At 38.8% G+C, this 23,829-nt stretch overlaps 2 protein-coding genes across 2 annotated transcripts; both read right to left on the bottom strand.

Annotated features, from left to right (window-relative positions):
* Window positions 1–13,279: 13,279 nt before the first annotated feature.
* kcnf1b (potassium voltage-gated channel, subfamily F, member 1b) lies at window positions 13,280–14,605 on the bottom strand. Its single transcript, XM_062439800.1, has one exon. The coding sequence runs from the start codon at window positions 14,603–14,605 to the stop codon at window positions 13,280–13,282; it is 1,326 nt and encodes a 441-aa protein (XP_062295784.1).
* Window positions 14,606–16,217: 1,612 nt separating this feature from the next.
* atp6v1c2 (ATPase H+ transporting V1 subunit C2) lies at window positions 16,218–23,747 on the bottom strand. Its single transcript, XM_062440480.1, has 12 exons — window positions 23,619–23,747; window positions 23,018–23,085; window positions 22,415–22,500; window positions 21,704–21,798; window positions 20,651–20,742; window positions 20,474–20,569; window positions 20,238–20,306; window positions 18,290–18,382; window positions 18,075–18,198; window positions 17,933–18,030; window positions 17,696–17,825; window positions 16,218–16,307 (listed from the first exon to the last, which is right to left on the bottom strand). Exons 1-12 carry the CDS (start codon window positions 23,745–23,747, stop codon window positions 16,218–16,220), a joined length of 1,170 nt encoding a protein of 389 aa, XP_062296464.1.
* Between the last annotated feature and the right edge of the window lie 82 nt (window positions 23,748–23,829).

Raw genomic sequence — 23,829 nt, 5'->3', positions numbered from 1 at the left:
GAGAAGCCTCAGTGGTTTGGGACAAAGGATTTTCCTAAACATGCAGTGCAGCAAATGCACATTGATTATAGGCTATATCCATTGATTCTATAATCGCAGTATGCAATTTCCCAGGCAGTGGAGAGGTTAATGTGATCATGCCAACTAAGCATTGTCGTCATTAAACTTTTAGATTGATTTCCTGCAAAAGTAGAAACTTTTCAAGACTTTTTTTTTTTAACATACATTGAGTTTTCAAGTGCTGTAAAGGTCAGGGGTATGCAGTCCCATGACATGAATTGCAAATTGCATTTTCTGAGATACTTAAGATCAGAAAGATAAGAAAGCCTCTTGTAATACATACCCATAAACCAATTCTGAACATCTCTTTTTTATGGATTTCATGCGATAGCTGACAGTGCAGACTGAAGAGTGATGACACATATGGGGGTAGACTATTGGGTGTATGATCTGTCGAGACAGAACCCAATGATATGATATGTGATGCGTGCATGTGATGATATGTGGTGTATTAAAAATCACAGGTTATGCCTAGATTAGAGACACAGGAAGAAATACTGAACATAAAATGTATTTTCAGTGCTGCTATAGAATTTAATAAAAATTTTAATTTCATTAAATCCAGTGAAATTGAACAAAGTTTGAACTTCATCTTAAATTCCTTTTAAAGCATCATCCATGACTATTCTTAGTGGTATATTTTATTTAGTGACATAAAAACAGCACACAGCCAAGCTACCACATGCAGAGAGATGTGTTTGGCATGTTAAAACTCACCAGCATGTTCAGTATCTTACGGTTGAGCGTCTACTTGCTGAATTTTATTACTCTGAGCCTCTGCAGTTTAGACCGTCGTCCATCCATTTACTTCTTTGAAGGAGCTATTATTAACTCCTGCAGAGGTGAAGCACTTTCTAGTTCTCAGAGATTAATGAAAAGGTAGTCAGCATATGAATAATTTAGGTTTGTCCTCTTCATTCATTGCTGAATCCTATTTCGACAGATATCCTCTTAACCCTGCAGTTTCTTCTCCTTCCACCTGAAATCTCTCCAGGAATGTGATCGATTTTCATCACCCCTTTGCAAGATCTGTGCTTGTTGCAGAATCACAGTATGCATGTATGAATAAATTATGAACCAAAACGGAAAATTATGATAGTGTGAGAGGAATTAAAACGCTAGGAAAGACAGGAATTTCAAATAGCCGAGCCTCAGCAGTTCAGAAGCGCTAATAGCTGTTGAGGAAACCATCATTTGACATTTGCTTGCCAAATTCCTGTTTCAAGCTATAACTTAAAAGGATTCATAGAGATGCTTAGAATGCAATTATGGAAATATTTTAGCAAATAGCAAGAAGTTAACTTTGAGGCTGCCTAGTCATAAAGTTTACCGTACAGTCATCATTTTCCCAGAGAGTTTTTGCACTGCTACCTGTTATTGCAAGCCTGCCTGCATCCTAAGTAGCAGCTCTAAAACGTGTTCATTCGAAGGAAAGGTGTTAAAATAACTAAAGCCATACCACTTGATCAGATGTGTGTCTCAGCAGCTGGAAACTATTTGAAATGACTGGACCATCAGAAGTTTATTGTTAGTCAAATTTTCAGTGTCTTTGTCCAAGATCAAAATTATAGCTGTTGCCGACAATGAGGCAGCCTAAAAGAGATTAGGCATTCAGTCAGAAGATGGAAAAGAGAAAAATGTTCATGATAACAGTATGACACTACATGAAATTTCAAATTGCTGATGTTCAGTATATATATATGCTCACCAATCTACATTATACTCGTGTATTTTCCTCAAATTTCTAACCACTCTCACAGATAATCTGCAATTGGATTTAGTGATAGTCTAGTCTGATCCAACATCTTCTCTGTTTGTGTCATAATTTACAATGTTCAGAACCTTTGTTGTTGTTGTTTTATTTTGAAGGATTGCTAAATAAAACTAAAATTTCAAGCTGCATTATTCTATATTAATGTTGGATGACATTACTATGTATAAGCTGAAGGTTGGCTCCTTGCAGTTCACATGAGTCCAATGGAGCCTTTTTAGCATTTTCACTCATTGTTTTGGTTTTATGGTCTCCAACTTTACTGACAAACTTTAATGTTTAGGTTCACTCTCAATGCTCTCATTAGAATAATCTCTGCATGTGGTAGACTATTGGTTTAATGTAAAAAAAAAAAATAAAAAAAAAATGATAGGAAGACGTTGGCTGTTGAAAATACCGGAACATTTAGCAACTAAAAAGTCACCTCAGGAGCTGTAAGAATTGTAAATATTGGATTTACATGTGCCTGATGGCCAGAAACGTGTTTCCAATATCATGAACGCCAATATCACTCCATATATTTTAGTTAAAATGGTTGCCATATCAACTAAAAGCTGATAATATGTAAAATGGTAATGTGTTGTGTATCATCTCTCCTTAAGAAGCCAGATAAATAAAGATGGATAGAACATATTGACTTGTGACACATGTCCTGTTGTTTGGTGGATTATACCATGAAGATATGAGTGTCAGAACTGATGTCACACATGAGGGGACCAGGTGTGACTCTTAATAAGCCACTGATGCATCATACCTATGGAAGGGGCGACAGTGGAGGTGTTGACTTGTGCCACACTGATACAATTCCACAAAGATAAATCATTGCGTTTGTTGATTTGGACTGTGTAATAATCTCAGACTTTGCTATCCATCCTTTTAGCCATGAAATAAAACGTTTCAAACTTTTTCACCTCCAGACCAGGGTAACAGAACACACACATGAGGGTCAAACAGGAACATGCAGGCCCAGGTTTTATGTTTGTGGGCATGTTAGTTGAAAGTAGGTTAGGTTTTCAAATGAGATTCATGTATCCCCTAATTACAATATTTAAAAAAGATAATAATAGAAATAAAGGACCAACAATTAGAATAATAAGAAGAATATGGGATATGACGATTCAATCAATTATACATGCACTTTCTATTTCATCTTCCTATTCAAGAATATGCACAGTAATGTTGGAATATGAAATGAGAATATATACAGCCTGGTGTAGTAAAATAAATTTAAAAAACACCTGCCTTCAAGCAAAGAACAAGCTTCCTTCACAATCAGCTTTACTTGTGCTTGTTTGTCCCCAGGCGTACACAGTGCTGGATATGCAACGATGTACATATGGCCAAAAGTACACCGTGGACTAAAATATTCCCATCCTTCCCTCAAGGAAAACATTTTGCATGCACACGGCATGCTCTGCAGCCGGTGACATTTTAAAGAGCAATTTGCAAGAAATGGATGTGAATAAGAGGCTAGCTCAACCATATGATTGAGTTTCCCTCATGTCCTCAACGATATTTAGAAAGGCGTGCAGCCCAGAACAGTTGAGCTATGAACACATTATCCTCTGGTGGGTTTTTACTGAGAATCAGTCAAAGTTATGTGTTTATTTATGGATGAGGGTGCGCTCATTTCTTCTGGGATGATAAACAGACTTATTTGTTTTGCTGAATTATGTTTACCAAAATGCAAAAAGTGAGGAAAGCTCTCCAGCTTTTAAACTGCTGTAGCATACATCTGTGTACAGTTGATGTGCAAGAAACAGTAAGTGGAAACATCTTTTTATGTCGCATCTGGGGTATGTAAGGTACAGAAATGATCAAAAGCAGATTGTGCTGCAATATTAAAGATGTTTTAGTTTTAGAGTTTCTTAACCCAAATTACTTGAAAAACTTAGTTTGGGTTTTATTTACTCAGGTTTTAAGATATGACATCTGTGTCTGAGATTTCTGTTCTCAAACAAAGCAGATACATCTAACTACGTGGCTATTGTTGTTGGTTTGACTTGTGTTTGAATTACTATATCAGTATGGTAAAACAACATTACCAAATGTTATACTACAGCTTTATATGAGCAGCTGGAAAGCTCGCCCTGAGCCCACTGAGGTAGGATGTAGAGGCTTTGCTGGTCACTCATTGTGCAAGCTCTACACCATTCCTGGCATCACAGGAGCTTCCAAAAGGAGAGTTGTAAAGTCCACCATAGAGGCTGCGGAGAAGGAGAAGGCCTCTAAGTGGGTTTGGATCATTGGGTCAGAACCATGGGCCTCCCCAAACTCCCGATGATCTCAGGACAGGAACATAATAATAAAAGTCTTGTGCCATATTGTACCATATTTTTATTTTAAAATCTAGCTCAGGATTAGAAAAATGGTAAATTATATTGACCAGTTATTGAACCTCAGTCAGTACATTGTAATGGTAATTTGAGAAAAAAGGTTTGAATAGAATGCAGTCTTAATTAGGAGTTTCATGGGAAGTACCAAGACTCACAAATGAGGGTCAGCCTTGGTTTGCTTGTGTTACATTTTTGATGTAAAGTACACCTTATATCACTTTGAACTCTGCCTGACTCTGTGTCTTTTTGACTCTTGAAGATCTTTTGTTTTTAATTGAAATACATGTTGAGAAGAACCCTAAGTTTCAACTGGCCAACTGACTGCAACACTATTTCTTTGATAGAAAGATGTTTTAGTGAAAACAAGGGTTTTGGTTTTGATTCTAATAGATTAAAATATTTCAAATTAATTCAATTAAGGCATCAATCAGCGCTTCAATCAAGCACCAATAAGGCCTGCTTTAGATGAGGCCCTACATACAGTATATATCCGTACATGCTCAAACAACACACCAAACATGACAACATCCTCACCTCCTGCCAGCAGTGGCCTTTGCAGGGAGAACATGCATTATTGACCAAGCAGTGCTTTTCAAAACTAAAAAAAGGGGGAGACATAAAAAGTTTCCAGTGTCGGCTCTCGAAAACCCTTAAAACTAGATGGAGTGACCAGCTGTGAGCGAGCGGGGGCCGAAAAGGAGTACAAAGCAATCATTGAGCTGGGCAAGGTTGAGTGCTTGCTCAACATCATACCAGCAAACAGGAAAAAAAACTGATGTCTGAAAGGTCACCGTCCAGCTGCTTTTATATAGCTTTCAGAAACTGTTGAATCTTGATGTGTTTCTCACTCCATTCATGGAGTGTTTGAGTTGAGACCTAAGCTGAAACATTTCTTGACATCAGTGAAGTTCACCCTGATAGAGTGCTGTGCTTTTCAACAGAAGCTGACAAAGCCGAGAAGGGTGACACTGAACAGGATGGAGCCACAGGATTCAATTTCAGGCTCTGTCTCAAAAGAGTAAGGCCATCCAGAAAGTGAGGCATTTATTCAAATGTGTTCTTCAGCATCTCAAGCCAATGAAACTAAAATAAAAATCACGAAACTAACATACTCTGACTCTTTTATGTTCACGGGAAAGCCACTGCCAGAACTGACTGAATCACTTCACAAGTTATCCATCATTAGCAACTCCCCCTCTAGCTGTCGTCCCTGGTGGCACCAGTATGATCGTTGTTTTTGCCACCAGATACGTAACTTGTTAAGTTTGACTGACACAATAAAAATCCACAAACTAAAAAAACAAAGATCTTAAGTTATGCTCTGGAAAAAATCCTCATCTTTCCAGTAATTTCCTGAAAGTACTGACATTTAGAGTCTTATTTTTCTACAAAATCTAAAAAAGGCAACATTTGTCTTAGATTATATTTTTTATAAATTTGACTTTTTCCACAATTTAAAGGACTAGTGTGTAAGATTTAGTGGCATGTATTGGTGGACATGCAGATTGCAACCAGTTAAATAACCCTCCTCTACAGAGCCAAAAACTGCAGCTCCTGGAATGGCCACTAGATGCTGGCTCTAAGAGCGAGTCACTCCCCATAGAACCCAGCTTTACAGCAGAAATAAACATGTTTATAGCCTGCTTTTGGTCTCTATAGCTAATTCCATAGCCCATTCATGACACCTGTATTGTGGGAGGGGGGTGGGGGTTGCTACCACGGCGACAGCATTGATTATGTAATTTAAAAAAATAGCTGCAGCACTTTATACAAAGCACAGCTGAGCTTTCGCTGAGTAATTAGTGCAGTTGTCCATGTTCTGGGAGATCTGAGTTTGAGACCCAATGTATGACCCTATGCAAAATACTGTGCAGAATTTAGTGCCATCTAGAGGAACACAAGTGGTAGAAATGTAATATAATATTCATAAGTATGTTTTAATTACATACTTCACATGAAAATAAGAATCATGTTTGCATTAGCTTAGAAAGAGCTTTTAATATCTACATAGCAACTAAATCTTACACACTCGACCTTTAAAACAAGTGAAATGATATGAAATCTTGAAATGAAGAAGATTTAGAAAATACTGTATATGCAGATGACTTATTTTAATTTGTAAATGAAATATTTGAGTTAACTGGATGAAACAATATTACAATGTCCATGTTCCAATTGACGATATACTGTGGTTAGCAAAACTTATCTGCAAGAGAAAGTAAATGTGAATGTTATAACCTGTAGAGATAAGAGTTGAGATAAGACAGAACTATTCCTTTGAGGACAGGTTTGGTCAGTCCAAATGAACACTAAAAAAGATTTTTCTTGCCATAATCATTCCTCCTGTTCATACTGACCATTAGAAGATCCTTTCTTAATACACTTACAATGTAAGTGATGAGGGACAAAATCCACAGTCCTTTGTCTGTGCAAAAGGGTATTTAAAAGTTTATCCGACACTGATATGAAGCTTCAGCCGTCCAAATTAGTCAACTGAGTAGATATGTTTCAACGTTAAGTGTCTTTTTAATGCCTATACTTCCACCACAGCTCAACAGGGAAACACTGTCAGAGGAAACACAAAGAGAGAAGTTGATGCTAAAAGAACTGTAAATGTGGCAGATATCCACTTGATATGACTAACTCAGACTGCAGAACCCTCATACAGGCTTCACATCAACTTTTAAATGTGGATTTTGGCCCCCATCGCTTCCAATGAAACCACATATAAATGATATCCTTAAATAGTCAGTATGAACAGGAGGAATGATTACAGTGAGGAACACCTCTTTCACTGTTCATATGGACATCTGACCGTTGTTTCAAGACACACTTGAAAATGTGTCTATCCTTTAAGGCATTATGTAATCTTTTGTTGACAATATTTCTAACTCCCAATCATTATAGCCTGAAGATTTAGCAGACTGAACTGCTCGTCCATCTAGCATCTTGTCAAAATGTCCTTGTGTAAAAATGAAGCAGATACACATGTACGTGCAATGCAGGGGAGAAAAAAAAATCTGTCACCACCTCCCACTGTACCAGATCCTGTGGTCCCTCATTAACCATGTAACCATTGCACTGCATCATTAATTACAATTACTAATGCGAATTGGAATGCAAGTGTGAAATAGGTGTTCTTCGTGTTGTGATTTGTCCCCTGTGCAAAGCTGATATACAGCTACGTGTATGGAATCTTATAACATAGAGACATGATCAGATTTCATGTATTACATCACCTTTCTTATTTCCATGTCTAACTCAGCAACACTTCAAAATATCTGATTTTTTGACGTGCGTTGCATTAAAAGAAATGCATTGTGTCGCTCTATTAAATCTATTACAAAGAAGCACAGAGTGCATTCAATGTGGGAGTCCAGTCTAAAAGCAAAAGGCTTCGTTGAGGCAGAATAATGAGACTGTTATTTAAAGACTGGAGCCATGACAACAGAGGACCACTGCCGGTGAGGGAAATTAGTTGTGTTTTTTTTTGAGAGAGAAGAAAAGTGGGGAGGGATATGTAGCTGTAATGTTACATGACATTGAATAAAGGACATAAGGTTTGGTTCTTAGTTGAGTACAATTAGTTTGATTGACAGATGTGTTTACTTAGAGCATTATGCTGGCTTGAACTGCCATTAATGACTGTGTTCCAAGACTGTTTGTGTAACCTTTCTAAAGGCATTTTCAAATATCAAAGTGTTGCTTTGAATCTGAGACTGTAGTGACAGAAATATTGACTTAGTACCTATGAGCCAGCTGTCAAGCAGTGTTGGGTTTACGTGCTTTAACGTAACGTTGTCAGAAAATCAACCTCAGAAACAATTGACCTGTTGATTGATGACCTGTTACTGCTGTAAGTTAAATAAGGCTTGGTGAGCCTTACAGCGACGTCCATTACTACCCTGACACACTGTTTCAGGTGTAGTATGTGTGTTCTGATTGTGTTTCAAATAAAAGTATGTAAGTGTTTATAAATGAATAACTACTGGTACATTCAAATAAACCATTATTTAATAGAAAAGCATTTATCCAGCATAACACCCCCCAAATTATTTACTGTTTTTTTTACGAAAAGGTTATTTCAGTTGTCAATTATCCTCATTAACCTCTCAAGTACAAAATAGCTGGAAGTAGAAGGTGCTCTTAGATTTAGATTCTGCTAAATACTCCACCATGTTCACCAGCTTGCGTCACTAATTGCATCTGTCTGCTTGTTTTGGTGCTGGAGAGGTAGTGTACAGTTGGTTTAATAGAGCATTTTTGCTGAAAACTTCTGCCCACTGATGCTGCTGCTAAACAATGATGAGAGCCATAAGACTGAATCAAGCAGTAAAAGCAAAACATTGAGCTGAAAGATGTTCAAATTCTCTGTGGAGTTAATAGAAACTGCAGAAATGGATGATAATTGTAGGTGGGTTTGTCAGTGAATAAGCCCTTTCACATTATATAAATTCAACTAATTCATTGTTATCATAAATATAATGATTAGAGCAGCTTTAATGCTAAATGGACTGCACTTATTTAGCTCCTTTCTAGTCTTTCAACCACTCAAAGCAATCTTTACACTACAAGCCATATTCACATATACTCACACACCAATGGCAGTAAGCTACCATACAGGGTGCTGGAACAGCAATTTGGGGTTAAGTGTGTTGCCCAAGGACACCTCCGCATGTGGATTGAAGGAACCCGGAATCGAACAGGTGATCTTCCAATAAGTGGATGACCCGCTCTACGTCCTGAGCCAGAGCCATCCCATGCCTTCCATATTACATACTGAATTGAATTGATTGAAAGTCAAATCATAAGTAAACCAGTTGATATTGGAACTGTTCAAATTGGAGACCGGTTTGCTGTTGTCCTCCAGTATTGCTGATGTTCTTAATTCATGCAATATACTGTGCATGTGTTTCCATTTTTGATGCTTTTATGTAGCTTTATACTTATTATGATATACCAGACACTTTGCAAACATTGATTTGTTCCCTGGATTTGAAATTTCTCCTTATCCAATTAAAATACATTTTCCTCTCTTTTGTGCTGTGGTGTATTTTGCCATTAAGCTAAGGTAAGATAAGTGCACAACTTTTTATGTTTCCAGATTTGCTTTCATGCAAAACTCAAAAGTATTCAATCTTTCTATGACATCTGAAAAGTTGTGTTGCCATCACATGTAGAGTAGTTGCCACTTGAAATGTGAAGAAAGGATGTATGGAAAGTTGGAGGGATCTACAGTACAATAAACTCTAACCTACCTCCACACGCCTACACTACTACATTACTACAACCAGTGGGAACTCATTAAAAATGACTAATTACCAGTATTAAACCTTTTCTTCACTCTAAAGCTACATACCGTCAAATCCTCATCCACACACACACACACACACATGCACTCTCAGGGACTATAAGGATCGTGGGAGACTTCCTGTGAAGCATCAAAGCACACTGGGGGATGTCAGGTATTGACAAGGAGCTTTTATACCTCTTTGAGGTATTTGTTTACAGGTTGCCATTGATCGAACACAGGAGGGGCATGGAGAAAATGAATTGTACTTGACTAAAATATATGTTCATACAATGTGCCGTGCATTTTAAAAGCTTAACAGTTAATAATTGAGTCTCTTCCACTTTTAAAGGTGATTACTGGCTCTTGTCAGCAACATATAATTTCAACCTGTGTGTGACCGTGTCATCCAGTCAGAGTGAAGCTGACTCATCTGTAATAGTTACTGATGCATAACATATGAAGTGCTATATTTGGTTGAAGTCAATGTCAGCTAATGTCTCTCATAATTTCCCTTCATCCATCCACGCTAATCTTTCACACTTGAATGTAGATGAACAATATTTCCATTTATTCACTTTCCAAAGTGATACTCTTTCTTTTCAAAGTGTAAAGTTTCTCACTCTCAGAATATGAGAGCAGTAAGGCTTTACATATTGCTGCATCTGATCACTGCTCTCTCAGCCAGCGATGCTGACAGATCATCTGAGACGGAGGATGAGGAGGTGGAGGCAGGACGAAGGAGCGAGACGGAGATGGAGAGAAACAGCGGGTGGGGTGGGAGGAGAGGAGGCTTGTTGTGTCGAGGGGCGGGGAGGGTGTTTTGAGTGGGTGTATGTCTTTACTTTGAAGTATTCTCCCACTGGGGACAGCAGTTTCTCACAAACCACCGCCTTGGATAGTGTGACACGCGATGCACAGGCGCAGATAAACACAGAATAAGAGATAAGAGAAAGTTTTTTTTTAATGGTTAAAATCAAGATATCCTTTAATCTCTAATATGCCAAAGTGCCAAAAACACTGGATCCTAAATCCAACTTAATAGAGTCTTTCATTAGGCCCTGTCGTCCCTGTCAAGTCCCACAGGTTTTTTGTTTAAAATTTTAGGTGACCTCTTAGATTACAGCCTGCAATGTATAGTGTAATTATTCCCAATGTACAGTTTAATTTTATTTTGTATTATGTACCAACACGCCATGTACTGACACATAGTCTACATCCAGGTGCAAAGAGCCAAGATGTGAAGTTAGTGAATATAATATATAGAGTATTTTATAATTATTTATTACATATATACATACATATATTTACACATTTTTTTATTAGTACTTGGTTTGGGTATTTTAGGGTTAGTGTTAGGGTTAAGGTTCTATCTATCTATCTATCTATCTATCTATCTATCTATCTATCTATCTATCTATCTATCTATCTATCTATCTATCTATCTATCTATCTATCTATCTATCTATCTATCTATCTATCTATCTATCTATCTATCTATCTATCTACCTACCTACCTACCTACCCACCCACCCACCCACCCACCCACCCATCCATCCATCCATCCATCCATCCATCCATCCATCCATCCATCCATCTATCTATCTATCTATCTATCTATCTATCTATCTATCTATCTATCTATCTATCTATCTATCTATCTATCTATCTATCTATCTATCTATCTATCTATCTATCTATCTATCTATCTATCTATCTATCTATCTATCTATCTATCTATCTTAAGGGGTACCAATATGGGACATTTTAAAATGTATATTGTAGGTACACATATTATTCTAGTATCACAACTTATTAAGCAACAAACTTGCATTTGGGAGGACATTAATTAGATTTAATTAGAATTGTGTTGGGTGTCACCAGACGACCACATGTTTCAAGGCTCTAACACATTCACATCTGTACATAGGCACACCTAGTTAGATTCCTTGTGTGTTCTACTCTTTTAGTTCATTTTAGATTTCCAGTTGTGTGTTTTGCTTTGTGTTATTTTAAATTAATGCTTTTGGATATCCTTTCAGAATCCTTCACCCTTAATTGATAAGGTCATTTGGTTCTAGTTATTAAGTTAATTACTAACCAAATTAAGTTCCAAATTAATAGCTAAGCATATTTAATGAGACTGAACTAAGTGGCTATCTTTTCCCTGTTGCTATTATTCATTATTATTCATAATTGTGTTGATTTTCATAATTAATAATTATCTTTGATACTCAGACATTATTGTTGATGATAGACAAACCTGTAACCAAAGCCCCAACAATTAATTCAGTAAGTCTTGTTTTTTTTTACTACCTATTCTTATACTACTGGGCACAGTATGAACAGTACTAAGACACAAAGCTAGAAGTTCATGATAGTTACACAGTGACAGGACATAAAATCGATTATCTTATAGCCTACAGATGTCTTGGCTGTTAGATGGACACTCCTGATTTTACACTGGGATAGTTACGCTGTAGCAACCATTAACACATTTTAATTCTCAGACCCAAGCCAAGATAACCCTCAGACTTAAGAAAGCTCCTCCAGAGCCACAGAAGACATTATGCTGTACGTTATTCACAGATTGAGAATAGTTCTCCTTCTAACAAGTAAACTGCACTTTATGCAAAATTGGTGCAATGCCCCTTTAACCTTTAAATGATGCCTACACCCAAATTAAAGCTCTTTGCAGCATAAGATTTAAAAATACAATTTGTAAAGATTATAAAGGTCACATGGCTGGCATTAATATAAAGGATAGAGCTTTTATTTACTACTTCAAAGTCCTGTGTGGATGTGGAGTGAATGGTGTCACAAACGTTACTTTTAGATCACTATGAATCTGCTTCCATAGAAAAACATTGTGAGAAAGTGAGTATTTGTTGGTGAATGCATGGAACTGAGGCTGCAGCACTGTCAGCAGCTGTGCGCCACTGACCCGTGTTTAATGGGCCTGTAGGTCTGTGTTAGATGAAAGCACATGCAGCTCTCTCATTGCTGTGGTTTGTTTAAAAGCCTGTCTGCCCCATAGGAATTAATAATCACATATACCTACTCATAATCACTGCTGGCCAGTGGGATCAGCCGGTGACACAGCTGATATCACATCTTCTCAAAAAATATTCCACGGTGTCTTTTCAGTCACCTATTCATTTTATGTGGGTGGCATTTTATGACTCATATTTCTTCATAATTTTAGCTTATCTAATTTTCCAATTTAAGATATTTTTTAGAGTGATTATACCTGTGAATCCACCCACAACATGGCATATTATACATTTGCTACAGAGCTCTGAAAACTGATTATATCACATCAAATATGTAATTGAGAACATTCCTGGCAATTTGATGATTAGTATTATTATCATAGGCTATATATCATATGATTATTCCGACTGAAGTATTTATGTTAAATGCCCTTCCAGGTGATGTTTTAATGAGTCTCTATGCACATGTTTCCTTTCATGCACACGTTTTAATTATATAATAACAGCAATCTTCACAATGACAAGTGAAGCAGAAAACTAGACCAGTGTTGGCATCATATGTTTCACAGTCCAAAGCAACAAACAGCACAGCTGAGCAGAGATGTGTATATGAACAGTGGCACTGTTAGGAGCTCATGAAAAGCAGAATTGAGTTAGATACTGAACTTTATTAACACACTTTGACTTCAGCCTAGATGTTTTAAGTTTGATTGATCTTAGATAACTCTTTTTTTTCTTTTTCTCTTCAAATATTATGAAATTGCTCTCATGTTTCCAATAAAATATCGGGTGGGGAAAAGTCTTAACTTGCTGCTGCGCCCACAGTCTCTTAACTACTGCTTTTTCTGCGCGCCTCCCTGCCGGATTTCAGCTCCATCAGCTCCACCTCGTGTTTCGCCGCAGTCTCCAACACTTTCTGCTTATTGTAGAAGACCACAAAGTTATTTATGATGGGGTGGATGGGTAAGGCGATGGCGATCACCCCGCAAAGAAAACTCACTGCTGCGTTGCACTTGCCCAGCGTGGTTTTGGGGTAGATGTCTCCGTAGCCCACTGTAGTCATGGTGATGATGGCCCACCAGAAAGACTGCGGGATGCTCCTGAAAAGCGTCTCGGGGTGGCTTTGCTCCATGGTGTAGGCCAGCGCTGAGAACACAAAGATCCCCACGCCCATGTACATGAGAAGCAGCCCCAGCTCTTTGAGGCTCCTCTTGAGCGCGTAGGTCAAAGTCTGCAACCCGGAGGAGTGGCGGGCCAGCTTGAAAATACGCGCGATACGCATGATGCGCAGCGCCTGCACAGCCTGTTGGACGTTACCCAGCTCCATCATGGAGGATGTGCCGAGGTAGGTGAGGCTCAGGACCACGTAGAACGGCATGATGGCCATAAAGTCTATAATGTTCATAAAGGAGAGCGCGAAGTGCAGCTTGTTTGGAGAGGAGGCTAGGCGCAGAGTGTACTCTGTGGTGAACCATAACATGCAGGTGGTCTCGATCGCCTCTAAAATCGGGTGCTCCACGAGTTTCCCATCGGCGTCTGCCACCTGGAGCTCTGGGATTGTCCCCACGCACATCACCACGGCTGACACCAGGACGGAGAGGAACGATGCGATGGCAATGACGCGCGCCGGCAGGGAAGAACCCGGCTTCTCCATCAGCTGCCACAGGAACCTCTGGCACCTCTGGGTGCGCGTAATGCACTGGTCGACCTCCATATCCTCCAAAATCACTTTCACTTTGTTTGCAATCTCTTTCAACTCCTCCTCTTTCTCACTCAGGTAACTTTTACAGCATTCGTCTAAAACACTTGGGTCTATTTTCCAGAATTCCATTTCCTTGATGAAGCAGATGGGGCAAATCCCGGGTTTGATGTGGATTTCATCAAAGTAGTAGACGTCGATGATGCACTTGAAGGCATCAGGATCTCTGTCAAAGTAAAACTCTTTTCTGCCGGGGTCGAAATCGTCACAAAGCGACGACATAACTTCATAATTTTGAGTTGAGCATTTCACCAACTCCGCCAGTCTGCTCTCTGGGTAGCGATTCAAAACATCCCCGAAAAGTACCACCCGGACTCCGCCAATGTTCACTGTAATCTCAGCCTCATCATCGGCGCACAAACCGGTTCTGTATCTTGGTTTAGGAATCGTCCACATTTTGAATTTTTTGCTTCAACAAAAGCTTATCCTGTAGCCTAGTGTGAAAGTGAAGCGTACCAGCCAGAATGAATGTCCATAACTTCGGTGCGTAAAATGTTTCCTCTCCAAGCTGTTTCATGCAATTGAATGGCACAGCTTGCGCAGCCAGCTTTTCCTAACACTTGCCATCTCTCTCTCTCTCTCTCTCTCTCTCTCTCTCTCTCTCTCTCTCTCTCTCTCTCTCTCTCTCTCTCTCTCTCTCTCTCTCTCTCTCTCTCTCAAACAGACATCCACACAAAGAGAGAAAGACAGAACACCCGCAACATATGCATGCTTTTTATGTCTGGGAGAGGCAATATGCGGGCTGTTTGGTTTTAAACACAGGCCATTAATCCAATAATTAAAAGAACACCATTAATCACCAATTCCCCTTATCGTACACACAAATTGTAACTTCTTTTCCACAGTGGTTATAGGCCAATTGTTCAGATGTATTTTGGAGTGGTATCAATTAACCACCAGTTGAATTTACAGTGGCAGAAGGAATAGCATGAAACATATTGATGCAAACAAATCAGATGCAATTTATGTAAAGCAGGGATAAATGCGATGAGACTGGTGGCTGCACAGAACAGAGATAGTGCTCTCTCTGGTGACCATGTACTGTATAGCATTCAGAGGTGGAGAGTAACAGTGTTGCACTTCATTTTGAGGGACTTCGAGTATTATGCTACTTTATACTTCTACTGAACTACATTCCAATGGGACTCATTATACTTTTTACTGTATAGTCTGTCTTGTGACTCCCTCACAAAACAACATGAATACTCAGTGTATTTTTTTGCTTTGTTGCTGCTCTCTGTGTTGTATGTCTTTGCTTTGTATTGAACTGCCTTTGCCTTGTCTGTCAAAGCACTTTAAAATGTGCTATATGAATAAAGTTATTATTATTATAAATGTTATCAAAATGTATTGGAATGTTTTGTTGAATAATGTCAAACTATGCAGGAAGAAATCCACTTTATTACTGTGTGATGACATTTGATGAGATCTGTAGGTTTGTCCATAGATACTGTAATCATATTCCCCTTCATCCAAGGTCTTCAGGTATACATGCACACATGCCTATACATGGGCTGATGTGTTGGGAATGATATGTGTTGAATAGTATATGCAGACACTGCAGACTTCTGTTTTTACAGGTGCTTTTTTTCTGCTGTGTATGCACACATGCATGCATAGGTATTATATTTGCAAAAAGGCTTGTTTCTCTGAATGTTTTTTCAGTTGTCCACAGACAATGTAAATGCATATGTACAGTATATGTGTTCAAGTACATGTGTGCATTTGCATACACTTCAGATGTTTGAAGCTGTACTCATGTATCAATCAATATCCATGTGGAGCACATCACAAAGCGAAGTCCATGTGCAGTTGACAGTGTAGTGATGAGGATCTGAATCCATACAATATTCACTTAATAGGATTATTTGCAGTAGTCAGTTCTTCAATATTCTTCAATATTTTGAGGGTCTGCATGTTCCTCGTCCTGACTGACAACAAGCCAGCATATGAGGGACAGGGCCCCGATTGCTTCGTCAGTGTGTGGGTCCTCTCTCTTCGCTGACTGCTAGCGGATTTCCATCATGTTGGTGTGGATATGGAAGCAAATGTAGGAGAAATACTCCTGTTGGGAGATTCCTGGGATTTCACAGCTCACCTGCTCAGAGACACAGAAACACAGAAATACAGTCACACACACCTCCAACTAATGAAAAAACACCATCCAACATAAGAGTGTGTGCAGTGTGCTCATTATTTTAAAATGTGCATTGTGGTTATCTTGCCTTGATTTTTTGTGCAGTAAATGTGCGTGCAGTACAGTGACCAATAATTTCACTTCTGTCACCACGGTCTGCCAAAACCATGGATGAATTTGCATGAGACAGATGTCATTTCAACAGGGCTGGACCGCAGATGGTTGACAGTGCTCTCCCTCACTCAGACACCCACATGATATCTGACTGGACAAACACTACACTTACTGGACTCTCAGCGGTCTTTTGTAAATAGAAAAACATGGCAGCTGTTCAGGAAACATTGTCAAAGTTCTCTTAAAGAAATAATTTGATTTCAATCAAATCAAACAGTTATCATGTCATTATAGTGTGGCCTTCAGTATGTTTGAACCTTACAATCACTGGATGTGTAAAGCAATAGGTTAAATAAGAAAATATTTAATGTATTGGCTACAGGTAGAAGTGAAAGACCTTTACATAAGGTAGCAGCTCATGCTCAAACTCATGCTGCATTCAGAATGTTTTTATTTGACTTTATACGCTGATGATACGGCAGTGTTTTCAGCTTGTTGTGCTGCCCCCAAGTGCCAAAGTTTTTGGCGTAAAGTACATCAAAATTGTAATTAAGTATACTGCTTTAGGTAACGTACTAAGCTGCTTTTTTACTACTGGCTATAGATTGATGCACTGCTGTGTTAATTTAATTCATCACAGTAGGCCTGTCACAACTACTTTTGTTGGACGATATATTGTCTCAGAAATAATCGCGATAAACAATATTATTGTCATTTGAAGATTATTTTATGCCACTGATATAATGATAATGTAATAGCATAATAATGCAAGGAGGGGCGGGGGTAGGGATTGGAGAGTGGGTCTAATGAGTCATTATGGGCTGGGACAGAGTTATTTATCTTTAATGAATGTCCATGCATCATACAGTAAGGCGATATATAGACATGATGCTGTTGTTAATTACGCTATTGTAGTCGATAACATAATTATTGTGACAGGCCTACATGACAGAGTAGAAAAGACATAGTAGAAGTGTCTCAGGTGTCATTATGTTACTGATTGTTCCATACTTAGATCACCTGAGCCCATTTATGGATGAAGACTGTGACATTTGGTTGAAAGCTTTGAAAAATCTAGTGAGTGAACTTCTTGTTGAGATTATTGTTACATGTTACACTCCACGGTCACACTTTTGTATGTTTGTGTGTCTTCATGCTTTAGATGAAATGTAAATGTTACATTGACACAATTATAATAAACATTTCACGCAGTGAAGTCGAGTTTGACCTCTTACATCTTTCTTGCTGACAGCGGCAGTGGGGTCCAGATGCATGAACAGTGAGGTGAGCTCTTCTCTCAGTTTCTTTGAGCGCTTCTTGTCTGTCTGCAGCAGAAGGGCCTGATAGTTCACAGGTAATCCATACCTGGCAGTGGATAGCACTATGAGTCTACTCACATGTAGGAGAATGAATGAATCACACGCCATTGAATGAATGAGAGAACACAAATCAGTCATGTTATCTTCACTGACCTGAGAACTGATTCCACGAACACCCTCAACGCTTTCAAATGAATCCAGGCAACAAACACTTCACTGAAATTCACCTTCAGCCAGTTCACAAAGATTCCCTATGGAGGAGGCATGCACATTAATAACACACTACAGCACACACAAACGTTACAGAAAGCGGACATGATGTCTGACTCACGTATTGTTCCTTCTTGTGAACACGAAGTTGCCTCATTTCCAGCTGCTGCTTCTCTTCCAGATCAGAGCTGTACTCCCGCACGGTGAACCTGTGTGGATCATAGGCTACACTATGGTAATTGACACAGACAACACAGATTTGACTTGATGTTGTATTTTTTGGCAATCCGTCCTGCTCACTTGCTCTCGTGGGCTTTGGCTTTGAATTCACACACAGCTCTTTTGAAAAGCGTCACAGAGAAAACGCCTCCCTCTGCATCCTCGTAGAGTTTCCTGAAGTCACAAACAAACAAATGACAGAAAACTAAAGTGATAATAATAAGACAATTGACAAGAGCTGAGTGATATAACTGTGCTGTAATAGCTACTGCACTGTGATAATAGACGAGGTATCATGCAATGTGAAGCTCACATGGTTATCAACTATGAAGTCATATTCAAATTAGTAATCAATGTGTTTAGTCATGCTAGTGACACAGGTCTATGGTTGGCGGTGTTGGACTAAAATATCTCAAAAACTATTGAATGGATTCTTGTGAAATTTGGTGAATAGATACTCATGTTCTCCTCAAGATGACTTAACTCTCCAAATACTTCACTGACTTTTTATCTCACACCATCATCAAAATGTTAATTTGTACAGTACTTCGGTTTATCATCTGCAAAAATATTGACATTCCCATCAGCCGCAGCTTCACTATTGTCTTTAAATGCTAACATGTTAACACACTAAACTCAAATGGTGAACATGGTAAACACACTACTTTGGGTTTTCTGGATTTTTTACATTTTACACCTCTGGTGTTTCCTAACTGCAGAATTATGAGAGTTATGATAGTGTTTACTCAGTTCCTGTTACTATGTATGAAAAGTGCTATATAAATCTAAATAAAGTCTGAAACACATTATACTATATAAGTGTTTTCCATTCTTTTAATACTGTGGTGACTCGAAGTTAACATAGTTTTATTTAAGGTTTTATTTATTTTTTTAAAGTGTCTTATTCTTCTGCACTCTCAAGGTCCTGCGCACCTGCACTGGTGTTTTCAGTTGATTAGCTATGCTGGGAATTACTCACCAGTTCAATGTACCAATAAAAATGATTGTTTGAAGTTGACACACCTTGACAGGAGAAATATGATAATAAAGGAGATTGAAATAAGCACATTTTGCTCATGCTCACAGACTCTAAAACCCTGTCATATTTTTAAAATGTATTCAATTAAACTTTCCTTAACAGTAACTCAAAGATTATGGTTTATTTTAGTAGAATATTTATTTAATAGTTGGCCACGGTTATTTAGGAATCGTTTATTAATGGATAAATCTTCCACAACTTAATGACCTAGAAAATGATGTTATGACACAGATGTTTTTCATTTTATTTATTAAACTGTTTATCTATTTCCACATTGGTCTTGGTAGATTTAATTAAATTAAAGACATGCCCACAAATCAACCTGACTGATTGGAGCTGGGTGGATTCAAGCTGGAAATTCCCCGATGTCACAAAACTCTATCTACTTATAGGAATGAACTAACTAATGAATGAACAAACTAATAATAAATTCAACCAAAGTGGTGAGGGAGATGTAAGTCAAGGACAGTCTGTATACGATCTCAGTCCTACAAAGAGGTTTAATCACGTAATGGGCTAATGGTGTGAAGGTATTAGTGGAGATATTGTTGTCTCTAAATGATAAATACTTTCTCAGACACTTTTCCAAGCTGTGATGTTATGTAGGTGAACACCCACAGGCTGGATTAAAATGTAATAAAATGTATTATTTACTTATAAGTCTGTTTTACCTGTTTAAACTACAAGAACTCTTCTACAAAGTCTACAAAGTACTTTATTTCTTCATGTAAGGTATCTGGCATGATCCTTAATTGGCATTCAGATATTAAAAACTCCAATTGGATACATTATTTCCTTTTTTTTTTTTTTAAAACACACTCCTTCCCTGCTAACGATCCAGGCCACATGGACTCTTACTTTCTGCTGGTAATGGAACACTTGTGGTTACTTAGCCTGACCTTCTGGATTGGAGAGCAGGCAATCAATCTTGTATTTGGATCAAGTGGAATGGCTAGTCTTACGGCCAAGAGTGCAAAAAAGACAGCTCACCTGCTTGACCGCGGAACCACGAACTGCGACAAAGATTCATAGGTCCTCTCCCACTGCACATAGATCCCTCTGTGAGCAAAAACATGCACAGAAACCCACTTACATATAAAGAACTTGATATGATAATGCATACTACAAGAGTGCTGTGCAGTTAAAAAAAGGACTAAAATGCAAAAGATACAATAATTAGGGGGGCAGGATTACTTCAGTTGTTCCAGTGTGCATGTGTTACTGACCTGGGCACCACAACTATTAGAGTGGTGAGGTACTCCGAGACCACCAAGTCTTCACTTCTCACTATATCATTGAGACTCCGAGTTTGCAAACTGTCTCTGAGGGGAAACAGACATCCAAATTCAATATTGACATGGATTACATACTGATCCACCTCGTTTGTACCCGATGTTACTCACTCTTGTTTGTGCTTGAGGCTCCGCAAGCTCGCTTTCGCACTGTTGTACGCCGCAGCTCGGGATTTTAATTCCGACTCCACCTGGGAAACTTCCTGACACACACACACAGGTATCCACAGCACATACAGTGTAAGCATCAGATGTAATGCATCATAACTTAAAAACCAGTAGGAGAAAACAACACATTAACTCTATTTAAAAGTAATCATTCTAGATTCTGTGCTGTCTGCATGCACATTAAAGCTTTACTGCAAAAAGTTCATATAATCATGGTCACACAGCAGACCTAAAACCTTAATCATATGCCCATATGTACTTTGAAAGAGTTATTAGATGTGGAATATTTCTTTTTGATAGTGCTGTAATCTCTTCCTAGTGTGACTCTAATGTAAGAGATGATGGACAGCATTTACCATCCTCTTTCTGTGCAAAAAATATACTCAAAAGGTCAACCAAAGCTAATATGAGTCTTAACGAAGTCATAGAAGACACAAAAAAGGGAATTTAACATAAAAACCATTATAACTGTAGAAGATAATCACAGATGGAGGATTGTGGATATCCATCCATTTATTACAATTGGGTTGCATTAGATCAAGATCACTGCCCTGCAAGTGCAACTGAATACTGAGACCAATAACTCTTTTAGTGTACATGTGAGTGCTGCTTTAAGCCAGACTTGAAAAAATATGGATCTACCAGTTCACATCATCATACCTGCTTTTGGGGGAGCTCAATTTTTTTTATCAGGGGAGGAAATGTTGGTACATTTGTGGGTATCTTCTTTGTTTTTTGTTTTTTTTGACATATCTGACATATTTGTATGCTGACTACATAACAAATAAATGAGTCATGGCAGTTTGGAGAAATGCTGAGTAATGCACAGACTGAGTGAATTAATGATGAAAAGCCCTCACGTATGAATCATACATCAACAACAGCCCAATTTTATGCATGGTCAATGATGGTGAAGGTACAGAAAATTAGAAATGCATGACAAAAGTAGCTTTATGTCAATATTTAAGAGATCCACTCATTTTCATCAGTTCATACCTTATCGATGGTATCTACCAGGCTGGAGAGAGGCAGCGCTGGAGGATACTTGGCTTTGTCCCACTGAAAATGTGTCACGTAGCTCATCAGGTCCACTGAGACACACACACACACACCCACACACACACACACACACACAAGAATTCATAACCAATCTAAAACTGAAATTTGTGAAATTGCAAATACACACCACCGCATACTAGACTATGCACTGTAAGAACTATCAAAAACTCAGAGGCTATTAAGTGATTCACACAGCACTGCACTCCAGCTCAAAGAGCAAATTAGCAGCAGATTAAATACCCCTCTGAGACTTGAGGTACGCCTTTAAAGGAGACTGGAGGGCTCTCTGATTCATGCCGTGGCCTGATAGAGGGGGGAGTGTAATATAAGATAAAGGGGTCAGCATATGTGTGTTATGTCTGTGTTTGTGTGTATACATGCATATGGAGGTTAGTTAAAGTAGCTTTTAGTCTCATTTACAATGTACATGTAGACCAGGGCTTCTATGCACTTACTTAATGAGTTTCTATACAATGTAATTAACACCTTCGGCATGTATGTGTGAGTGTGTGTGTGTGTGTGTGTGTGTGTGTGTGTGTGTGTGTGTGTGTGTGTGTGTGTGTGTGTGTGTGTGTGTGTGTGTGTGTGTGTGTGTGTGTGTGTGTGTGTGTGTGTGTGTGTGTGTGTGTGTGTGTGTGTGAGACTCACCTCCATTGGCTAAGGCATTTTCCACCACTTTGTCACTGGCCTGTTCCATCACCTCCTTCATACACTGACATGTTTTTTTAATCACACTGACCACACAAAGGAAAAATATAATTATTACAGAGAGTATCTATATAGTATTATGCAATTTGAACCATTTATTTCCTATTATTTCTCTTTTCCTCTACTTATTTTATGATCGACACTGGTGTAGGATGTGTAACCAGTAAAGACTTCTAGCTGAGGAGAGATTCTGGGGACAGTGGATTAAACTAAATGGTTCATTTAAATTGTAACATTTTCCTTGGTTTGGTCTCCTTTAAAACACATTTAAATGTCATAAACAAGCCCAAGCATCCCATTGTGTGCCATGTCAGCTCAGGCACACCGACAATGAATTTAAAATCAGGAGGGGAAACTAACCGTCAGCTGCCCCTGACCATAAATAAATCATCGACCGCACACAAGCTCTCCGTCACTAGTCTTAATTAAGGACAAAGCTGCACATTAAGCTATAAACGTGCAATGTCGAACAGGCGCCGTCCTCAAAACCACAGACTGGGCAACAGTTTGGTTCATGGCTCTTTGTCTTTCTTTTTTTTTTACCTTTCGGTCAGCGTGTCTAGCTTGGACAGGTCATCCGACACACTGAGCAGGCTGTCCAGTATTCCCACCTGGGGTCAAAGCACAGACAAGCAGAAGTTATTACTGAAGCTGATGTATTATCCATCTGAAATCATAGAGAACTCCCATTATTACACATAAGCGTCAAGTTCTACATGACCCCTGAACTTTCTAGTTTTTAAGATTGAGCCTGGAGAAGCCCACATGTCACATTTAATATTACCTTTGTTCAGGTTTTCATGTTTAAAATCTAGATAGAATTAAAACCCTGCCGTTAATATGTGGTTCCTAGCAGCCTGGGTTACATTGATCACGTTGAGCGAAATGGGTCAGATGGAAATTTTGCCTCAAACTGTGGAGAGCAACCTGAGCCTTTATCCCTTCACCAGAGAAGGACACCAAACACCATCACCCTCCTCAAAAACACTCTACTGTATAGTATAAACACAGAACTAACATACGCTCTCCTCGCTCACTGCAAACAACAAAGAGTGACTCCTCTTAGTCTGCTTCTATAGGCATACATAAACTCCTTACACTCCACTCTACTCCTCCTCAGCGGGACAGATAATACCTCACCTACCTTGAGATCTGGAATGGAGAACTTGCAGCAGGAGGCCAGGCCGGTTTTGGCAATGGTGTGCTTGAGTTTTTCGACACTGGTTAAACTGGTCTTATCCAGCGGGACAGAAATTAACCACAAGTCTGTCATGACTGCCAGTGCTTCACATATGGAAACTCCAGTTAAAATCCACTCTTTGAGAATAGTTTGGCACTGAAAAAGTCTGCGACCC

The sequence above is a fragment of the Scomber scombrus genome, chromosome 19 (genome assembly GCF_963691925.1).
Source record: "Scomber scombrus chromosome 19, fScoSco1.1, whole genome shotgun sequence".
NCBI lineage: Eukaryota > Metazoa > Chordata > Actinopteri > Scombriformes > Scombridae > Scomber > Scomber scombrus.
The sequence above is the reverse complement of the archived record's forward strand: the minus strand, read 5'-3'. Positions and strand labels throughout refer to the sequence as shown.

Coding starts and splice junctions, on each gene's coding strand:
- kcnf1b (XM_062439800.1), bottom strand. CDS start 14,605: ATGTGGACGATTCCTAAACCAAGATACAGAACCGGTTTGTGCGCCGAT.
- atp6v1c2 (XM_062440480.1), bottom strand. CDS start 23,747: ATGACAGACTTGTGGTTAATTTCTGTCCCGCTGGATAAGACCAGTTTA. Junction 20,743..21,703: donor TGGTAGATACCATCGATAAG/GTATGAACTGAT, acceptor TGTGTGTGTCAG/GAAGTTTCCCAGGTGGAGTC. Junction 17,826..17,932: donor TTCGTGGAATCAGTTCTCAG/GTCAGTGAAGAT, acceptor ATCCACTGCCAG/GTATGGATTACCTGTGAACT.